Source organism: Larus michahellis, chromosome 4, assembly GCF_964199755.1.
Source record: "Larus michahellis chromosome 4, bLarMic1.1, whole genome shotgun sequence".
NCBI classification, from domain to species: domain Eukaryota; kingdom Metazoa; phylum Chordata; class Aves; order Charadriiformes; family Laridae; genus Larus; species Larus michahellis.
The window spans coordinates 89,075,662-89,092,756 of NC_133899.1; the positions used below are offsets into that span (position 1 = coordinate 89,075,662).

General features: G+C 41.2%; 1 protein-coding gene across 6 annotated transcripts in view; it reads right to left on the reverse strand.

The window, feature by feature from the left end:
• Positions 1–17,095, reverse strand: part of NELL1 (neural EGFL like 1) — a 293,578-nt gene that overhangs the window by 14,831 nt on the left and 261,652 nt on the right. For 2 of the 6 annotated variants that reach the window (XM_074586318.1, XM_074586312.1), the window contains exon 16: positions 5,783–5,923. The exons of 2 other annotated variants lie outside the window; for them this stretch is intronic. In XM_074586318.1, the coding sequence (XP_074442419.1) occupies positions 5,783–5,923 (141 nt within the window). The remainder of the gene's footprint in view (positions 1–5,782; positions 5,924–17,095) is intronic. 2 more of the 6 variants (XM_074586314.1, XM_074586313.1) reach the window with 1 other exon arrangement.

A 17,095-nucleotide genomic window follows, 5' to 3' on the forward strand; every position in this document is an offset into this window, starting at 1 on the left:
ATCAAGATCTTCACTCTTCAAACACTCCCAATCTGTGCTGCTTTTAATAAATGTACGGCAACAAGTACCTGATCATTTGTATTTTAGCCCCGATGCAACTAGTCACATTTTACGGATGGGAAAAGAAAGACCCCAGATGTGCTCATTTCCCAGTATTCTCTCAAGGTACACAGAGATAGCTTGGTAACGTGGCCAGACAAGAAATCAGAATCAAAATGGAACAGAATAATCCCCTGAGATGCAGGGGATCCTTTTCCATCCTTTTTGGCTGTAAAGAGAAGTAATTTGCCTCAGATATTATGAGAGGTCCCATGGCCACTGTATTTGAATGGGGTAGAAGACAAGCATGACTGTACATATCAACACAAGTTCATTAACTCGGCTTCACTGAAATTTTAAACAATCCCCAGCTACTTCATTTCTTAGTTTTCAAGGCTATTCAGGTTTTAATGGTATGACTTTTCTATAGAGCCTTAATAAATGTGTGCAAGCAAGTCATGCAGTGTGGTGCTCTGTGATATCATGATAAGCTGTTGCAGAAGAAAGAACCCTACTAATGTGCTGATTTTAACTGTTATGGTACATTAAACCATTACAGTATAATGTTAATGTGAAAAATGTATGCTGGGCTCCCAAGCCAATATATACACAAGTTAACTAAACACTGTTTTGACATATCATTTTTCACAGGCAGCTTGTCACTTAACATATTTGCCTTCTTTCTAAATCAAAGTGATTTGGACTCGTCTGAAAAAAAATCATCACTAAACAGATTCATTTTTAGTTAGAGAATATTTTATGATAGTACTTTTATTCTACAGAGACATTAATGGTCTATTAAAGAACATTGCATAGTAAATTAGACTCTGAATATAGGATTTACTAACGCTTTCTAGAAATATAGAAATGACTAAACACTATTACCTTGAAGACATGTAAAGCAACTTTGTCTCAGAATACAAGAATTGGAATTTAGTAAATGGAAAGTAAGCACAACAATTTTTATTTTGCAGGATAAAATCCACAGACACAGACATTATGAGCTTTAAGAAATTCTAAGAGCAGAACAGAAGAAACTCATAAAAGAGCTAGTTCTAGAGTTGGTCTTGGATACTCTGTACCATACGCAAACCTCTCTGTCTGCTCTATAGAAGACCCTTCTGTCTTCTCTAACAATAGATAGAAAAGCAATTCCCAGCCACACAGGAAGATTTTCAAAGAGTGAATCTAGTTTTTTCTTTGACACAGAAAGGGGGCAAAATGAACAAAGGAAAAACCTCCTTTTCGCTTACTTTCTAGTCTAGGTAACAGACACCACTGCAGCATACCATGGAGTATACGAAAGCTCCAAGAATGGATTTAAACTCATTCAGACTTGACCCTCAAGCATTGCCTGCACCCAGCTTTTGTGGGAGCCTAACACAGGGGGAGTTGTCTCTCACAAGCTGCTGGCTCCTACCTTTTTCCAGCTTTCGTTTCCCCACAACAGCCACTCTGACCCTGCAGTGAGGTCTAGCTACGCAACCTTTCAGGACGAAATACATGGTGAATCCCGTGGTTCTTTGGTGGGAGAAGGTTCCATACTAAGCTTCCCTACAAAGTTTGCCCTGATTCTTAAAGAAAATTAAAAAAACAACCAACAGCTGACAGGGACTGCTGTCTTGGTTGATTTTCCTTCTGTGTGCTTGCAAGTCACAACGTAGAGACTCTCAAAGATGAAACATTGTGGAAAAAACGGAATCAGGAATTATGTACTCCATAGTCTGAACAGCTGTCTACAGAATAGAAGCACCTCTCTTAAAGAGAGATGGAGATTAAAAAGTATAATTTAATTTGCTTTTATTTTTCTGCTGTTGACAGGAGCAAGCTTTGTGGGACATTATTAACTTCCCAGAACAGCATTTCTTTGCCAGTTTTTTCCCTTCTTCTGGTTCTGATAATCTTAAAAGTTATCACTGAAAATTCAGTGGTGAGGGTATATTCAATGATTACCTTACGAGGCAGCAGTATTTGGCAACAGGTACTTAGTGCAGGGAAAAAACAATGTATGCCAGTTCCTTCAACATGGTATCAGTAGATAGTTAATACAGGAATACGTATCAAACAGCAACTCATAGTTCTCTATAAAGTATTTTTGCCTGTCTGCCTTAAAGCCTAGCAAAGCTCCTATTAAAAAAGAAAAAAAAAAAAAAAAGAAAAACCAACAACCCAGCAACTATAGCCTACATGTTTTAATTGCCAAGTAAACTTTAGTAGCAGCTTAGTACAGCAATTGTCTTTTGTCTGCAAGCAGTATTCTTAATAACATATTGTGAAAGGCCAGTGCCTCATAAAAACACCAATGCTAGAAATTAAATTATATTTTCTTAATTCGAGCCTGCTCACCATCACCTTATGAAGCTGACATCTTTTATAAAAGCATGGCTATGGAAACATATTCCCTTTTCAAAGCTGCCTTTGGTTGATATTTTGAGCAATAAAAAAATTCTCCCAAGCTTGAAGTGGCCTGGCCAACTCGTACATCCCGATTATCCAAGCTCTGGCGCAGTATTATGACCTTCCCTGCTGCATCCGTTGATTTACTCATTTGTCCCTTTGCCAGGTGACAAACTCCACTGTTTTCTCCTAGTCAATGAGAATAAAGCTTTTAGAAGCACTGACCTATCACAACACTTCCCAAACAGATGTTATTTTTTAAAACATTCTGCAAGCACTGCAGAGAGGCTGCAAGCAATGACTCAGCTCCAAGACCACCTACATATAAACGGAGGGAAAGGGGGTTAAACCCACAGATACACAAATGCACCCAGCAAAAGCAACCGGCTGCCTGGGCTTTGGGCAATCTGTCAGAGCCGAGCGCTCCCTCCCACGGCCTTCTGATTTTCATATGTTATGATTATTTTGTGGGGGAGGGTTTAATCTTTTTTACTTACGTTCTTAGCCTATTTATTGTTCCCCAAGTTTTATCCTTCAGGGAGGAAGAAGAAATGTTTCAAAACATACTGAAGGGCAATGGCCCGAATCCACCTCAGGTACGCACCAGGATTTCAGTATAGACTCTACAGAATAGGACAAAATGCTGTTGCCAAGCAGATGAACCCTCTTTTATCTGAAATAGAGTGAATGACTCTGGCCCTGACCCTAAATACTCCACCATGCAAACAAGCTCTGTAACGTGATGAAAGTCAGCGTTCAAGAAACTGAGTTTTAGCTAGAATAGAATGTGTAGTGTTATCTATCTGTCATTTTAACCAATCCTTAGTTGCGCTTTAAAATAAACATCATAGTTTGAAATTTCTTTGTCAATATGGGTTAGAAGAATCTTTCAATTAATTTTTAGTTGGTAAACCAGTATAATCATAGAATCATAGAATTGTTGAGGTTGGAAGGGACCTTTAAGATCATCGAGTCCAACCTTTAGCCTACCCTGACAAGAGCCACTTCTAAACCATGTCCCTAAGTGCCCCATCTACCCTTTTTTTAAACACCTCCAAAGATGGTGAATCCACCACCTCCCTGGGCAGCCTATTTCAATGTTTAATAACCCTTTCAGTGAAAAAATGTCTCCTAATATCTAATCTAAACCTCCCCTGACATAACTTGAACCCGTTTCCCCTCGTCCTATCACTTGTCACCAGGGAGAAGAGGTCAGCCCCCATCTCTCTACAACCTCCTTTCAGGTAGTTGTAGAGGGTGATAAGGTCTCCCCTCAGCCTCCTCTTTTCCAGGCTAAACAACCCCAGCTCCCTCAGTCGTTCTTCATAAGGTTTGTATAATGAAATAAAATAAACTGGTTCATTCTCTTCCTCACTGGTACCCTGCAGCAGATGGTTCAGAAAAGCTATTTCATTAAAATAGCCCTGCTAATTTCACATTCTGTTTACAACTTGCATATGGAAAGACTAGCACCTCACCTTATGGACTTCCAGCATGGTGGGCAGGTCAAAACAAGGGCAGTTTGTTTTCAGGAAAACTCATCCCTTCAGTCTCCACAGAATATAGAACGTTTTGGGCTCCTTTTTGCTGCGAGGCAGCCGAGGGCCCTTCCCTTTCACAGCGATGCAACGCAAGCGATACTGACCTTTTCAGCCCAGCTACGGGCCATTCCAAACCACAGTCTTGTTTAGGCATCTGTCTTTTCCTGAGACCACCCTGAGCCTTAGACCTTCTTCGTCCCCAGCCAGCACCATAAGGTCAGCCTGACAAGGGACGGGGCTCCCCACGCAGGCAGTACAGGTAGCCATCAGGACTGCTACAAATGCCCCTCGTCCCCAGTTGCCTCAGGCTTTTTGAAGGTTATGTCATGTTGCTTTGGCTTCTCATAGAAGATGTATTTTCAACACTGCTCTACCCATCACTCCCTTTACAGTATTTTAATAAGCCAGAGGAGAACTCTTAACATTTGAAAATCTGCTTAGAAATATATGGACTTTCACAGGGTGTTTTATTTATTAAGTCAGAAAATGCTATATAATATGCCTTTTTTTTTTTTTTCTTCACAGCCTCCCAAATGAAGTTGATTGCTGTGATTTTATTGAGCTCCCCGTCAGCTTAGACAATATGTAAAAAGCTAATATAGCTGGGCAATCTACAAAATGTTAGTTTTGAAAATAATTAGTGTTCCTCTACATTTTTAAATCACAATGCTATCTTATCACAAGGACTTCTAATAGCCAAAATTTGTAAAGATGGGAATGTTTGTTACAAGGAAATGTATATATTTTTATTACAGTTTTTTATTTTAACTTTTACTTTATCTGTATACTTTTCATCTTAGAAAGATCACTTTGCGCTTAAGGATACGACAAATGAAATTTACTGTGCTAAAAAATAAAAGGTCTTTCACAGAAGCAACAGAAAAGCTTTTATACAAAATACATAGAACTGAGTAGAGATGAAGTAACTGAAATTCCAAAGAAAGGACATAGAACTATGAGAAGTTGATCTGTATCTCCATAGAAGTTAAAATGGGATCCTTTCTAAATAGTTTTAAATTGATCTGACAAAATATCCTATAGAAATTTCGGATAAGGCTTCTAAGAAAAGTGAAAAGGTGAAAAAATTGTAAGGTAAAGGTAAGCCACAAGTACCATCTTCACTATGATATTATTACTGCTTACGTGCTGCAGCGGCACACAGTCTTACGTCCAGTCAAGGCCACCCAGACTGCCAGAACCAGCACTAAATCCTCATGGAGCCTCATCCTTTGCCTCCCACAGAAACAACTGGCAAACTCCTCCACATCCTTTAAAACTTCCACTTGGTTCGTGCTCTTAGGGCCTTATTCTGAAAACGTGGTGCATAAAGAGCTTGATGCTATTTGCATAATTCTAAAAAGAAAATGATGAAGATGCCAAACAATGGGAAAGAAACAAATTAAAGCAACACAGAAATGCCCCAAATGTGTTCTCATATCGCTCCGCTGAAATTTGAAAATGGCAAACCAACCCTTCCCCTTCTGTGGCCTATTACACTCCCCAGAAAGCCTACTTTCACTTCAGGTTTTACAGCAACTTATTATGATAAATGGCAAAGCACAGTAAGTCACACTTCGGATCTCTGACTGCATCCCTCCTGTAATAACCATTCAAAAACGTGACACATCTTGAACTAGCACCCACGCTGCGTGGCCGGGGATGCTGACAAACACGGACACGCTCGCTTGCATTCTCATTTCAGCCTTAAACACAGTAACTGCTCAGGACAGTGTCTCAATAGTCACTTTGTAACACCATGCAGAAGGAGGAAAAAACAAAAAAGCGCTATGCTGATCATTGCTTACCAACACAGGACTCCCCGGAAAGAGAATAGCTTCCATTGTCATGGAAACCGCTTCTGCACTCACAGTGGTACCACCCTGGGAGGTTAACACAGCGTGAATGGTTGTGACACTCAATGATCCCCTCTGCACACTCATCAATATCTGCCTCAGAGAAAAACACAAGCCAGCCAGGAAATTAATTTCCTTTGACACCAATGCTTTAGGTTTGTTTTTTTTTTGTTGTTGTTGATGGGTTTGGTTTTTTTGGGGGGTGTTTTTATTTTTTATTTTTTTAGATCTTCCTTTAAGAGGTGGATCAAGGTTTATTATTACGGTTCCAAACAACAGACACTTAAAACATAACAACAATAAAAAAGAACAGTAATACATCATGGAATTTGATACATACAAGATGTTTGTTTACACCACAATTTGTTTAAAATGCAAAGCAAACATGCAGGGGTTTTTTTGTTCTTTGCTTGTTTTTAACTCAGAAGTTACATTTGTCTGTGCACATAAACCATTGCAGAGCAGGTTCTCCACTGAAAAGGCAGTTTCAGCAGTTTTCCTGCTTTACAAACTGCATGTCCCAGGACACCTTGGAAAGAAAGAGCATTTTCTTCAGGATTTGTGATTCTAGCGTTCAGCTGCGATATTTGCAACTACGTAGCACTGAAGGTGTTCAGAGCACTTTGCAAACAACAGTTAATCTCTCTTTTTTTTTTTTTTTAATATATGATCAAAATAAATACCTAGTCTCTGTATAACGGCACGTGACAAACAGAAAAAGCAGTCCGTGTTACAGCTGCAATAAAACATTTAGCTGGAAAAGAGTGAGGCAAATGACAGCAAGTCTGCAGCAATGGAAAGGTACAGCAAGATGAAAACCCCACGGAGTTTCAATAAATGTGCTGTTTTTGTAAAGCAGTTTTTAAAATTTCTGTAACGTGGTTAATAGAGCCCTCATAATTGCTAGTAACCTTGGTTAATCACGGCTGGCACCTGGCGGCTTCTCCCCTTTGAGCATTTTTCAGCACATTTTGTAGGGTTGTAATTAAAATTAGCAAATTAATTATACGTTAACCTTGCGGTAATTTAAGAAGCTATTATATTTTCATTCCTCTGTTTAGCTCAAGCTTTTTCTTTTTTTTTTTTTAAATCTTGGACAGTTTTCAGCTGGGTACCTCATCAATTAAAATGAATCTCAAATTATCCACAAATATAAACCATTTTCATCCACTGAGATTTTTCTTTTCTTGGCAATCGGCACGTGTAAAATATGCATAAAATTTTGTACACCAAAGACACAAATTTGGGGAAAACAGGTTCTGAAACTGCATTTAGTTCTGCAAGCATCAAAGTACCAATGTCTTGTGATCCTGATGCGAGACTGACTGAGTTAAGGTTATTAAGTAACCACAGAGTGTAGTTTTCATCTCAATTTACAAAATACATACACCAATACGGTTTCATGGACTGCAGTGGAGTCACATTGATGTACGGTGACATTGATTTGAATGAAGTATCTTGCAATACAATTCCATTTTCGTACATCTTACAAGCAATACCACAGAAAACTTTGATTTTTCCTCATTTAAGTAACAATATTTATTCTTGGTGAAATACGGCTGGGAAACCTAAACAAATGCCTTTTTCCAGTTCTGTGTTCACCCTCACTCAAGAATGAGGCAAGTTATCTACATAACAGGGTTATAACTATTATATTTCTAGCCTTATTCAGCTTCCATCTAACAATAAAGTCAATTTTTTTATGCTTTCAAATCTGTCACTGCTGCCACCTTTTCTGTACTTTTTATTTTGTAGAAGCTAATTTTAGTGTTAAAACACTGCACAAATCTAGCTGTCCATCAACGATGAGTGCTGCTTGCAAACTCCGACACTTTCAATTCATTACAGCAAATGGAATTTATAACCATGATCTTTTCACATGTCATGGCTGATGGAACAAGTTTAATCCTATTTGGAAAGTGAATGACTTTGCTATTGCAGGTCAATTGCAAATGAATCCTCCTTCTTGCTTTCTTCTCTTTCCCAGTGTTGAATTAGAGAATGCTCCTGTTTCAAGATTGCTTCCTCAGGTCAGTCCTGTATGGGACCTCTATCCATTCAATTTTACATTTTTAATTTACAAAATCAATAGAGTTTTCCTAAAGTTCATTTCTAAACTTGAGCCCTGTAGAGTGTATTTGATTTAGGCTCATGGTATAGGATACTAATTGCCCAGTAGATTACTCTTCAGAAAGCCTGTCCACCAGGATACTGAAACTGAGCAGCAGTGGAAGAAGAGTGTCAGTGTATGAGTCTCTCTAGATTATTGCAGAAAAGTAAAATACAAAGAACTATTTCAAGGCTATATTACTTTATTGTGGCAGTACTGTACCTGTCTACAGCTTCTGCCCACTGATATTTAGAATCATAGAATTGTCTAGGTAGGAAGGGACCTTTCAGATCATTGAGTCCAACTATCAACCTAACACTGGCAAACGCACCACTAAACCGTGTCCCTCAACACTACGTCTACCTATCTTTTAAATACCTCCAGGGATGGCGACTCCACCCTTCTTCCCTGGGCAGCCTGTTCCGATGTTTGATAACCCTTTTCAGTGTAGAATTTTTTCCTAATATCCAATCTAAACCTCCTCTGGTGCAACTTGAGGCCATTTCTTTTTGTCCTATTGCTTGTTACTTGGGAGAAGAGACCGACCCCCACCTCTCTACAACGTCCTTTCATTTCACAGAATCACAGAATCTTCATGGTTGGAAAGGACCCTTAAGATCATCGAGTCCAACCAAACAACCTACAATCTCTAGTGCCACACCTAGACATTTCTTAAACACCTCTAGGGATGGTGACTCAACCCCCTCCCTGGGCAGGCTGTTCCAGTGCCTGACCACTCTTTCAGTAAAGTAATTCTTCCTAATATCCAACCTAAACCTCCCCTGCCGCAACTTCAGACCATTTCCTCTGGTCCTGTCATTATTCACTTGGGAGAAGAGGCCAACCCCCACCTCTCTCCAGCCTCCTTTCAGGGAGTTGTAGAGGGCAATGAGGTCTCCCCTCAGCCTCCTCTTCTCCAAGCTAAACATGCCCAGCTCCCTCAGCCTCTCCTCATATGCCCTGGTCTCCAGACCCCTCACCAGCCTGGTAGCTCTCCTCTGGACACGCTCCAGCACCTCAATGTCTCTCTTGTACAGAGGGGCCCAGAACTGAACACAGTACTCGAGGTGAGGCCTCACCAGTGCCGAGTACAGAGGCACCATCACTCCCCTGCTCCTGCTGGCCACGCTGTTCCTGATACAAGCCAGAATGCTGTTGGCCCTCTTGGCCACCTGGGCACACTGCTGGCTCATGTGAAGCTGGCCGTCCACCAGCACCCCCAGGCCCTTTTCTGCCGGGCAGCTTTCCAGCCACTCTTCCCCAAGCCTGTAGTGTTGCTGGGGGTTGTTGTGACCGAAATGCAGGACCCGGCACTTGGCCTTATTAAACCTCATACAGTTGGCCTTGGCCCATCGATCCAGCCTGTCCAGGTCCCTCTGTAGAGCCTTCCTACCCTCAAGCAGATCAACACTCCCACCTAGTTTGGTGTCATCTGCAAACTTACTGAGGGTGCACTCAATCCCCTCATCCAGATCATTGATAAAGATATTAAACAAAACTGGCCCCAAAACTGAGCCCTGAGGGACACCACTGGTGACCGGCTGCCAAGAGGATTTCACCCCATTAATCACAACTCTCTGGGCACGGCCATCCAGCCAGTTTTTTACCCAGAAAAGAGTACACTTGTCTATGCCATGATTCACCAGCTTCTCCAGGAGAATGCTGTGGGGGACAGTGTCAAAGGCCTTACCAAAGTCCAGATAGACAACATCCACAGCCTTCCCCGCATCCAGAAGGTGGGTCACATGGTCATAGAAAGAGATCAGGTTGGTTAAGCAGGACCTCCCCTTCCTAAACCCATGCTGGCTGGCCCCGATCCTTTGGCTGCCCTACACTTGCCGTGAGAGCTCACTCAAGATGATCCTCTCCATGATCTTTCCTGGTACCAAGGTCAGGCTGACAGGTCTGTAGTTCCCCAGATCCTCCTTCTGACCCTTCTTGTAGATGGGCATCACATTAGCCACCCTCCAGTCATCTGGTACCTGCCCTGTAGACCAGGATTGGTGATAAATGATGGAGAGAGGCTTGGTGAGCTCTCCCGCCAGCTCCCTGAGTACTCTTGGGTGAATCCCATCCGGCCCCATAGACTTATGTACGTCTAGGTGCAGAAGCAGATCACTGACTGCTTCCTCCTGGATTATGGGTGGGCCGTTCTGCTCTCCATCCTTATCTTCCAGCTCAGGAGGCTGAGCACCCTGGGGACAGCTGGTCTGACTATTGAAGACGGAGGCAAAGAAGGCATTAAGTATCTCAGCCTTCTCCTCGTCATTGATTGCAATTTAGGGAGACACGAACCAATTTCTTAAACCAGCAAAGCTGGGGAAATGGGACTCACTTTCAGTTGGATAGGTTCTTCCTTTACTTCCTTACACCAGTAGAGGTACACCAGTACTGCCCTACCCATGCCAGGGGCAGGGGGCAAAGGAAAAGGAGGTGCTTTGCAGGCTGCTTTGGGAAAATCTGCCACAAAAGACACCATTGATGCAGAAGCAACTACTAAAAGAATAATCCTTTAAGCTCTGCTCCCTCCCATTAGCTCTCCCAGAGCCATTTCCAGCTCATGGGAGGTGCCCTGCTCCCCTCCTCTTAGGTTAAACTCGGTACTCCTCCTTGCTCCCCAGCCCAGCCTTCTCCTGCATGTGCATGCTGGAGAAGGGCTGGGACGATGGTGCAGGAAGAACAGGGAAGGAACCCTTCCCCTGCTTCTGCAGCAAGTTAGCATTCCTTTGGCAACACGTCATTAGCAGCACCATGCATTCCAATACGCATGAAGAGCGGCATAAACAAGGAAAACCATTAGCGGCTTCTCCATTTGTCTAAGACATTGCAGTTTCTTATTCCCACACTTAAAATGATGTACCATAAGGAGCAAAAGGGGAAGAAAATATTGTGATTAGGTCTGTAAGCTTCTCCTGTGGTCGTGTGCATTATTTGTAGCAGACGTATAAACACATCTCTGCAGGTATAGGAAAATAATATGGATTTGTTTTAGAAATTCAAAATGATTTAAGGTGCTTGTAATACCAAGAGGGAACTGCAAATAACAGCTTTATAAAATGGTGTATCATATAGCGTGACATTACTTAGTTCACCTAACATATCCTTTCATCTAGACATACTATGGCTTTTGAAAACACCTTTGAGGACTTTTTCTGCATAGGAAGATGTTGCTATACATAACGGCCAGTTTGGAGAGTGAGAATCAATTCACCTTTCTTCATCTTTGCTTTTCCATCTTTAGATCCTAGCACTATATTTGCATACTTGCCTCAAGATTAATATCTTTCTGTCAAAGTCTGCTTTGGGGTTTTGCTACAGAATTTGATCTATATATGCACTATTCTATGTGTGTGTGTGTTTTGTGTGTTCAGATGCTTACCAGAATACACTATATATACTTCATAAAGTTATGGTAAGCTGAAATGAAAGTGTGTACCTCTGACCTGAGAGTGAAAACAGTACAAAAATTAGGATCGTTCTTCAAAGGAGCACTGAAAACCTGTTGGAAATTCTGTAATGACACAGGCCAGAGGAAACAACGGCTGGACATTTTTTGGCTGTGTTCCCATGCTTTAGGTCTTGCCTGCCCTCGGGGCTCCCGGCAGCAGAGTGAGCACACGGCTCTCGGGGCTCCAGGCTCTGCCTTCCCGCAGCATCCCGCCATGGATGGAGGAGCCCCGGTCTTTACATGCACATCTTCACCTTGACATCCCACACGGCTAAGCCGCCCTCACAGAAGTCAGTGAAAACACATTCACTGACTCACAACTTTGTATGGGCTTTCTGTATATATCTAGCTATATTAATAGCCAGTCTAAAACAGTGCTTGTGAGAAATGACTAATTTAATATTTCATTGGGAACTGAAAATTTTCCATAACCTTAATTTGCCTCTCTAGTCTTTGGCTAAATACCTGCAGTACCTTTGGATTGAGTATAATATTTTTTTGTTTCTAGCTGTAATTCAACATCAGACATTGCTGCTCTTACGCCCGTTGAACCATTTTTGCAGTTTTTTCATTCAAGCCTTCTTACAACACCCATGTAAAAGGAGATCCTGTATAGACTGTTCATTTTACCCCACTCGGTTATTTAACTGTCATTAGTACAGAATTGTTAATGGATCTGGCAACACTCCACTATAATGGCTTTGCAAAAGCTCAAAAATGGCACATTTTTGTATTGTAGAATAAAGGCACCAGTTGGTTTTGAATAAGCTCTTGCAGGATGTTAATCCTGTCCTTCAAGGACAGGTCTGTAATTTTTACTTTTAGCATCCCAGCTTCTTGCATTATTCATAAAGGTATTTATGCAGACAAGATAAATAGGATAATTTACCTCAAAATAAAACACAATGGCTTCAGAACCCAGTGAAAAAGTAAAATTAAAATAATTCAGTCTTTTCTAATGCCTCATCACATTTAAGTCACTGTGTGATAATACTGAAAGGAAAACTGTTCAGTGTCATGTAATAGCTAGCAATCTACGCTTTCAATGAGACAGAAGAGTTTTATTATAAAAGTGTCTGTTCATCAAACTCTTACTGTGCTCTTTTTCATGCAAAAAATACAAGATCCTTATCTTTAGTGCTCTGTTGATCAGGAGACCTATAAGCAGGGAAAGCATGTACTAACAAGAAAGGATCACACAGGTCTCCAACTTCCTGAATTAAATCATACCCTGACCGTTATCTCCGTTAGTTCCAGAGCACACAGCTTTGTTTTCTACCTTGGAGTATTTTCCTTCAACATAAAAACACCAGGAAAAAATCGCCCAGCCAACCGAGGCATAAGTTCAACGTAACATACAGCCTCTTCTCATCTCCTGCTCTCGCACGAGCTTCGCTTCCACGAGACAGAGATAGCAAGAAAGGGATGGCACCGACGGCGCTACGCAAGCAGCTACTTCAAATAAACCCCGAGAGTGAAGACAAGATGAGTGGAGATGAAAAATTCTCTCTCTCTAAAAAAAAATCTCCCACCTGCCTACCTTTACACAAAGTTCTGTTGATGTAAGCAAATAATAATTCTATTGTTTTACATAAACTGAATTTTATCCTTTATTACTAACTCTTATATCGGCTATACTATTAAATCTCTACATTAGCTTTGACAGCTCGCTGAAGTTACCAAGAAGGGCCTGGAATACCAACGATACAGCAGGAATACTGCAATTTAGCTGTTACACAAACGGTAACTTAGAAGCACACGGATAACTGTATAATTTAGTTACATTTGAATAATGACTCATGGCTGCCGCTCCGTCTCATGGGGCCAGTTCGTTCTTAAGGCTCCAGAGATACTAAAAATCAGCAAGGACAGGAAAGACATCTGTCTGAGCCCTATCTATTGACATTTTTAATCATCAGTTTCTTGTCTCATAGCTTTAGCTGTCTCAGGTGATAGAGATTCCCCCTCTCTCGGACTGAAGCCAGTAGCAGGCTTTGGGAATAGCGGCTCAGGAAATTTTTCCTTGACATTTAGCCTCTTTTTTAATTACTTTCATTTTAACTCATTAGGAGATTTTGGGCAAACAACAGCACCAAATAACATATTTCTCTTTCCTCAGCAGCCACGTCTGTTTTCGCAGACTGATTTTAATTGCATTATATTTATATTGGCCTTTGCAGTTCCTTCTCAGGCAGGAATAGTTTTGCCTGAATAAATGATACAGGCTTTGGTCCATTTTTCTATTTTGAGGACACAGCAGTAAACCATAAAACTTTAAATTTGTAGAGACAGTGAATACAACTCAAATTCATGAATAAACAAACCCACGCAACAGTTTAATGGTACTAAATGGCTTTCAGGGATGAAAGGTGCTCCCACCACTCATTATAATTAAAGAACAGCTGTAATATGCTTTATTGTGTAATTCTGGATTGGTGTTATCAGGATTTTTCATCATCTGAAACTCATGCAAATTTAGAATGATGAGTTTAACAATAATAAATGGAATTAAATTGGTATCAGAATAATAACACAGACTAGTTGTACCAGCAATTTTAAAGATTAATTCTTTTAATATATAACATCTAATTTACTGAAATTAATTTTTAATGCACGCTCCACGATGATGTCTTTACCGGTTTAGTGCATGTCTCTCTCATACCCTCATAATCATGTATTTGAATGCTAAATACGCAGCACGCTCGGAGTATGCAACCTAAAGGTCCTGGATGGTCCAAATAAATGACACTTCCCAACACTGGAGCTGAAACAAGAGGGGTTTATTCTCGTAATTAATGATTGCTGGGTGATGTAGGAAATAAGAATTGCAGCCAGACTGCTCAGTGGAAAGCATGGCAGGAATATACTAGGCAGGGTGAAGAACTATTTCACATTTAGTATTGCATTTGGGTTTCCGTAGCAAACAGGATTTTAACTACCGCTTTACAAGCCAGAAACAGACTGACTTCACAATTAGACTTTCTGTATAATTTGAGGCCTATAGTCAACGTGCCTTTCAAATTACATCATCCTGAAAGGAGCAGGGCTATTAGCCCTGTGTCTATTGTATCTGGGCTCTTCCCATGTCACGTAAGGGTACTGCCATCATGTCACGTAAGGGTACTGCCATCGTGCTTGCTGTAGCTTGCAGAGAGGTGCGGGAACACATAGTTCAAAAGAACCTGCTTGCAAACCCCAAGCGCTGCTGGACTGATGCGTCACAACTTCAGGACCAAAGTTTAGCTCATCGCTTACAAGCACCTTGCACCTGCTGGCAACAGCCCCCAGTTCTCCAGGAATGCTCCTCTCATACTCTCGTAACGTCATGCTCTTCCTGAACATACCAGAACACTTTGTCAGTTCCCTGAATTTATGATTTTTTGACCTACTTAGGTAGAAATACGCAGAAATAGTGTGTGATCTCCATGCTAAATTTACCCATGTAACTCAATCTGGTATTTCTCTACAGAAACTCAACTGCAGACACTGGTACAGCCATATTTAATTTGTTTATAACATTTTCTACAGTAGAATAGAGAGATACCATGTGCAATTTACAGGTGAGATAACTAAGGCAGAGAGATACAGTGAATTGCCCAAAGTTGCCCAAACCAATGTGCGAGAAGCTCCTCAGTTTTGTAATTCCAGGCCACTGTCCTGTCATTTAGGTCACCATTTCCCTATTCCCTATAAAGATGTTCTCATATAACCAGACAGAGGCAAGGCCAACCGTCAGTCCCCTTCTGACTCGTGAACATGGGCTTTATTTTTGAAGAATGTTCAGTATCTTCATCCCTGATTACTAATTCAATTAAATTGTGATACTGGCGTTGTATCTGCATATATTATACATGAGCAGCTATTCAGAATATTAGATATGCATACTAGAAGAAAATGAGAGAACAAGATCAACAGGAGAGGTCTATCATGTCAATAGACTGTAATCAATGAAGCCCTCAGCACACAGAGGTATACTTTTACACAGCTAGGATTATGCAAATTTTTTTTAAAAAAAGTCCAAATCCACCCTTAACAGCACAATATTTTTATGCACAAAGCTGCTTTAAGCCAGTTCAAAGCATAGCTGCTGTAAATTCAGATTAGTTTAATTTACAATGACTGGTAAGATCATACTAAAAACATTACAGACTGCAGAATTACATTTCAAAAAATCTGCATGGCAAAATACATTAAATACCTGATTTTAAGGTTAATATATCAAGCAGAAAAATAAATAAATAAAAAAAGACAACTGATTTTGGCATTCTGCAATTAAAGAGTTGCACATTCTTTGTCCAGATCACAGAATTTGAGAAGAACTACCTAATGGGGATATATGTTAAAACTAAATAGTTGATGGGGGCCAACCAGCTGGAAAGCAGATTGGCAGAAAAAGAGCTGGGGGTCCTGACAGACACCAAGATGAACATGAACCAGCAAGGTGACTCTGCTGCAAAGAAGGTGAATGGTATCTTCTGCTGCATTAGAAAAAGTACTGCCAGAGGTCAAGGGCAGTGATCCTTTCCCTCTACTCAGCACTGGTGAGGCCACACCTGGAGTGCTGGGTCCAGTTCTGGCCTCCCCAGTACGAGAGAGACATGGTCATACTGAAGAGAGTTCAATGAAGGGCCACAAGGATGAGTAAGGGTCTGGAGCATGTCACGTATGAGGGAAAGCTGAAAGAGCTGGGACTGTTTAGCCTGGAGAAGAGAAGGCTCCAGGGAGACCTTACCAAGGCATATAAATACCTAAAGGGAGAGTACATAGAGGACGGAGCCAGGCTCTTTGCAGTGGTTCCCATTGACAAGACCAGAGACGACGGGCACAAACTGAAACATAGGAGGTTTCCTCTGAACATCTGGCAACACTTTTTTACCGTTAGAGTGACTGAGCACCGGCACAAGTTGCCCAGAGAAGTTGTGGAGCCTCCATCCTTGGAGATATTCAAAAGCTCTCTGTGCAACTGGTGCCAGCTGGCCTGCCCTGAGAAGCAGGGTTGGACAAGATCACGTTCAGAGGTCCCTTCCAACCTCAACCATTCTGGTCATTCTGTGATCCTTTCTCAGAAGGAATTCTCACTCCAGAGAAAACTGCTAAAGTAAACCAGATGCAGGCTGCAAACTGGTTCATCAGAGCTACAAAAGATGAATGTAACCTCTTATAAAACAGGACACTGACAAACAGCATTCTCTGCCCAACGTCCCAGTTGTCTGCAATCCACTGCACTGCACTCGAGCTGCACTCTATGTATAAAAGCTTCATGGATGAGCCTTAGCATTATTATCCAATGCTAGCAGACTACTTCACGCGCAGTCTTTAGGTACAGTGCTGCATAACCAATATATCACGCTATCTAGCACTTGAAATGCTAAAGTTCAACATCAAAAAGTCATAGAAATAGCCTATTATCTTATCTAGGCACATCCTGTGACAGAGAATAAATGCTCCCTACCATACATTCTTCAGTGATTTGCCTCAACCAATTTTAAAATGACTCACATGATGAGTCCTTCTCCACTTCATTGGGAAGATTGTACTGCAGCCCAATAGTCCACTATGTTAGGAAGTTCTTCTGATTAGTTTGAGCTCTTCCATAATCGAATATGGTTCAGACAAAATAACACTTGTCAAAACAATTTCATTGCTAACAGGAGGCAGCAGCTGATGAGAAAATGATTAAAAGCACATTTTCTTCACCGTGGCTGGT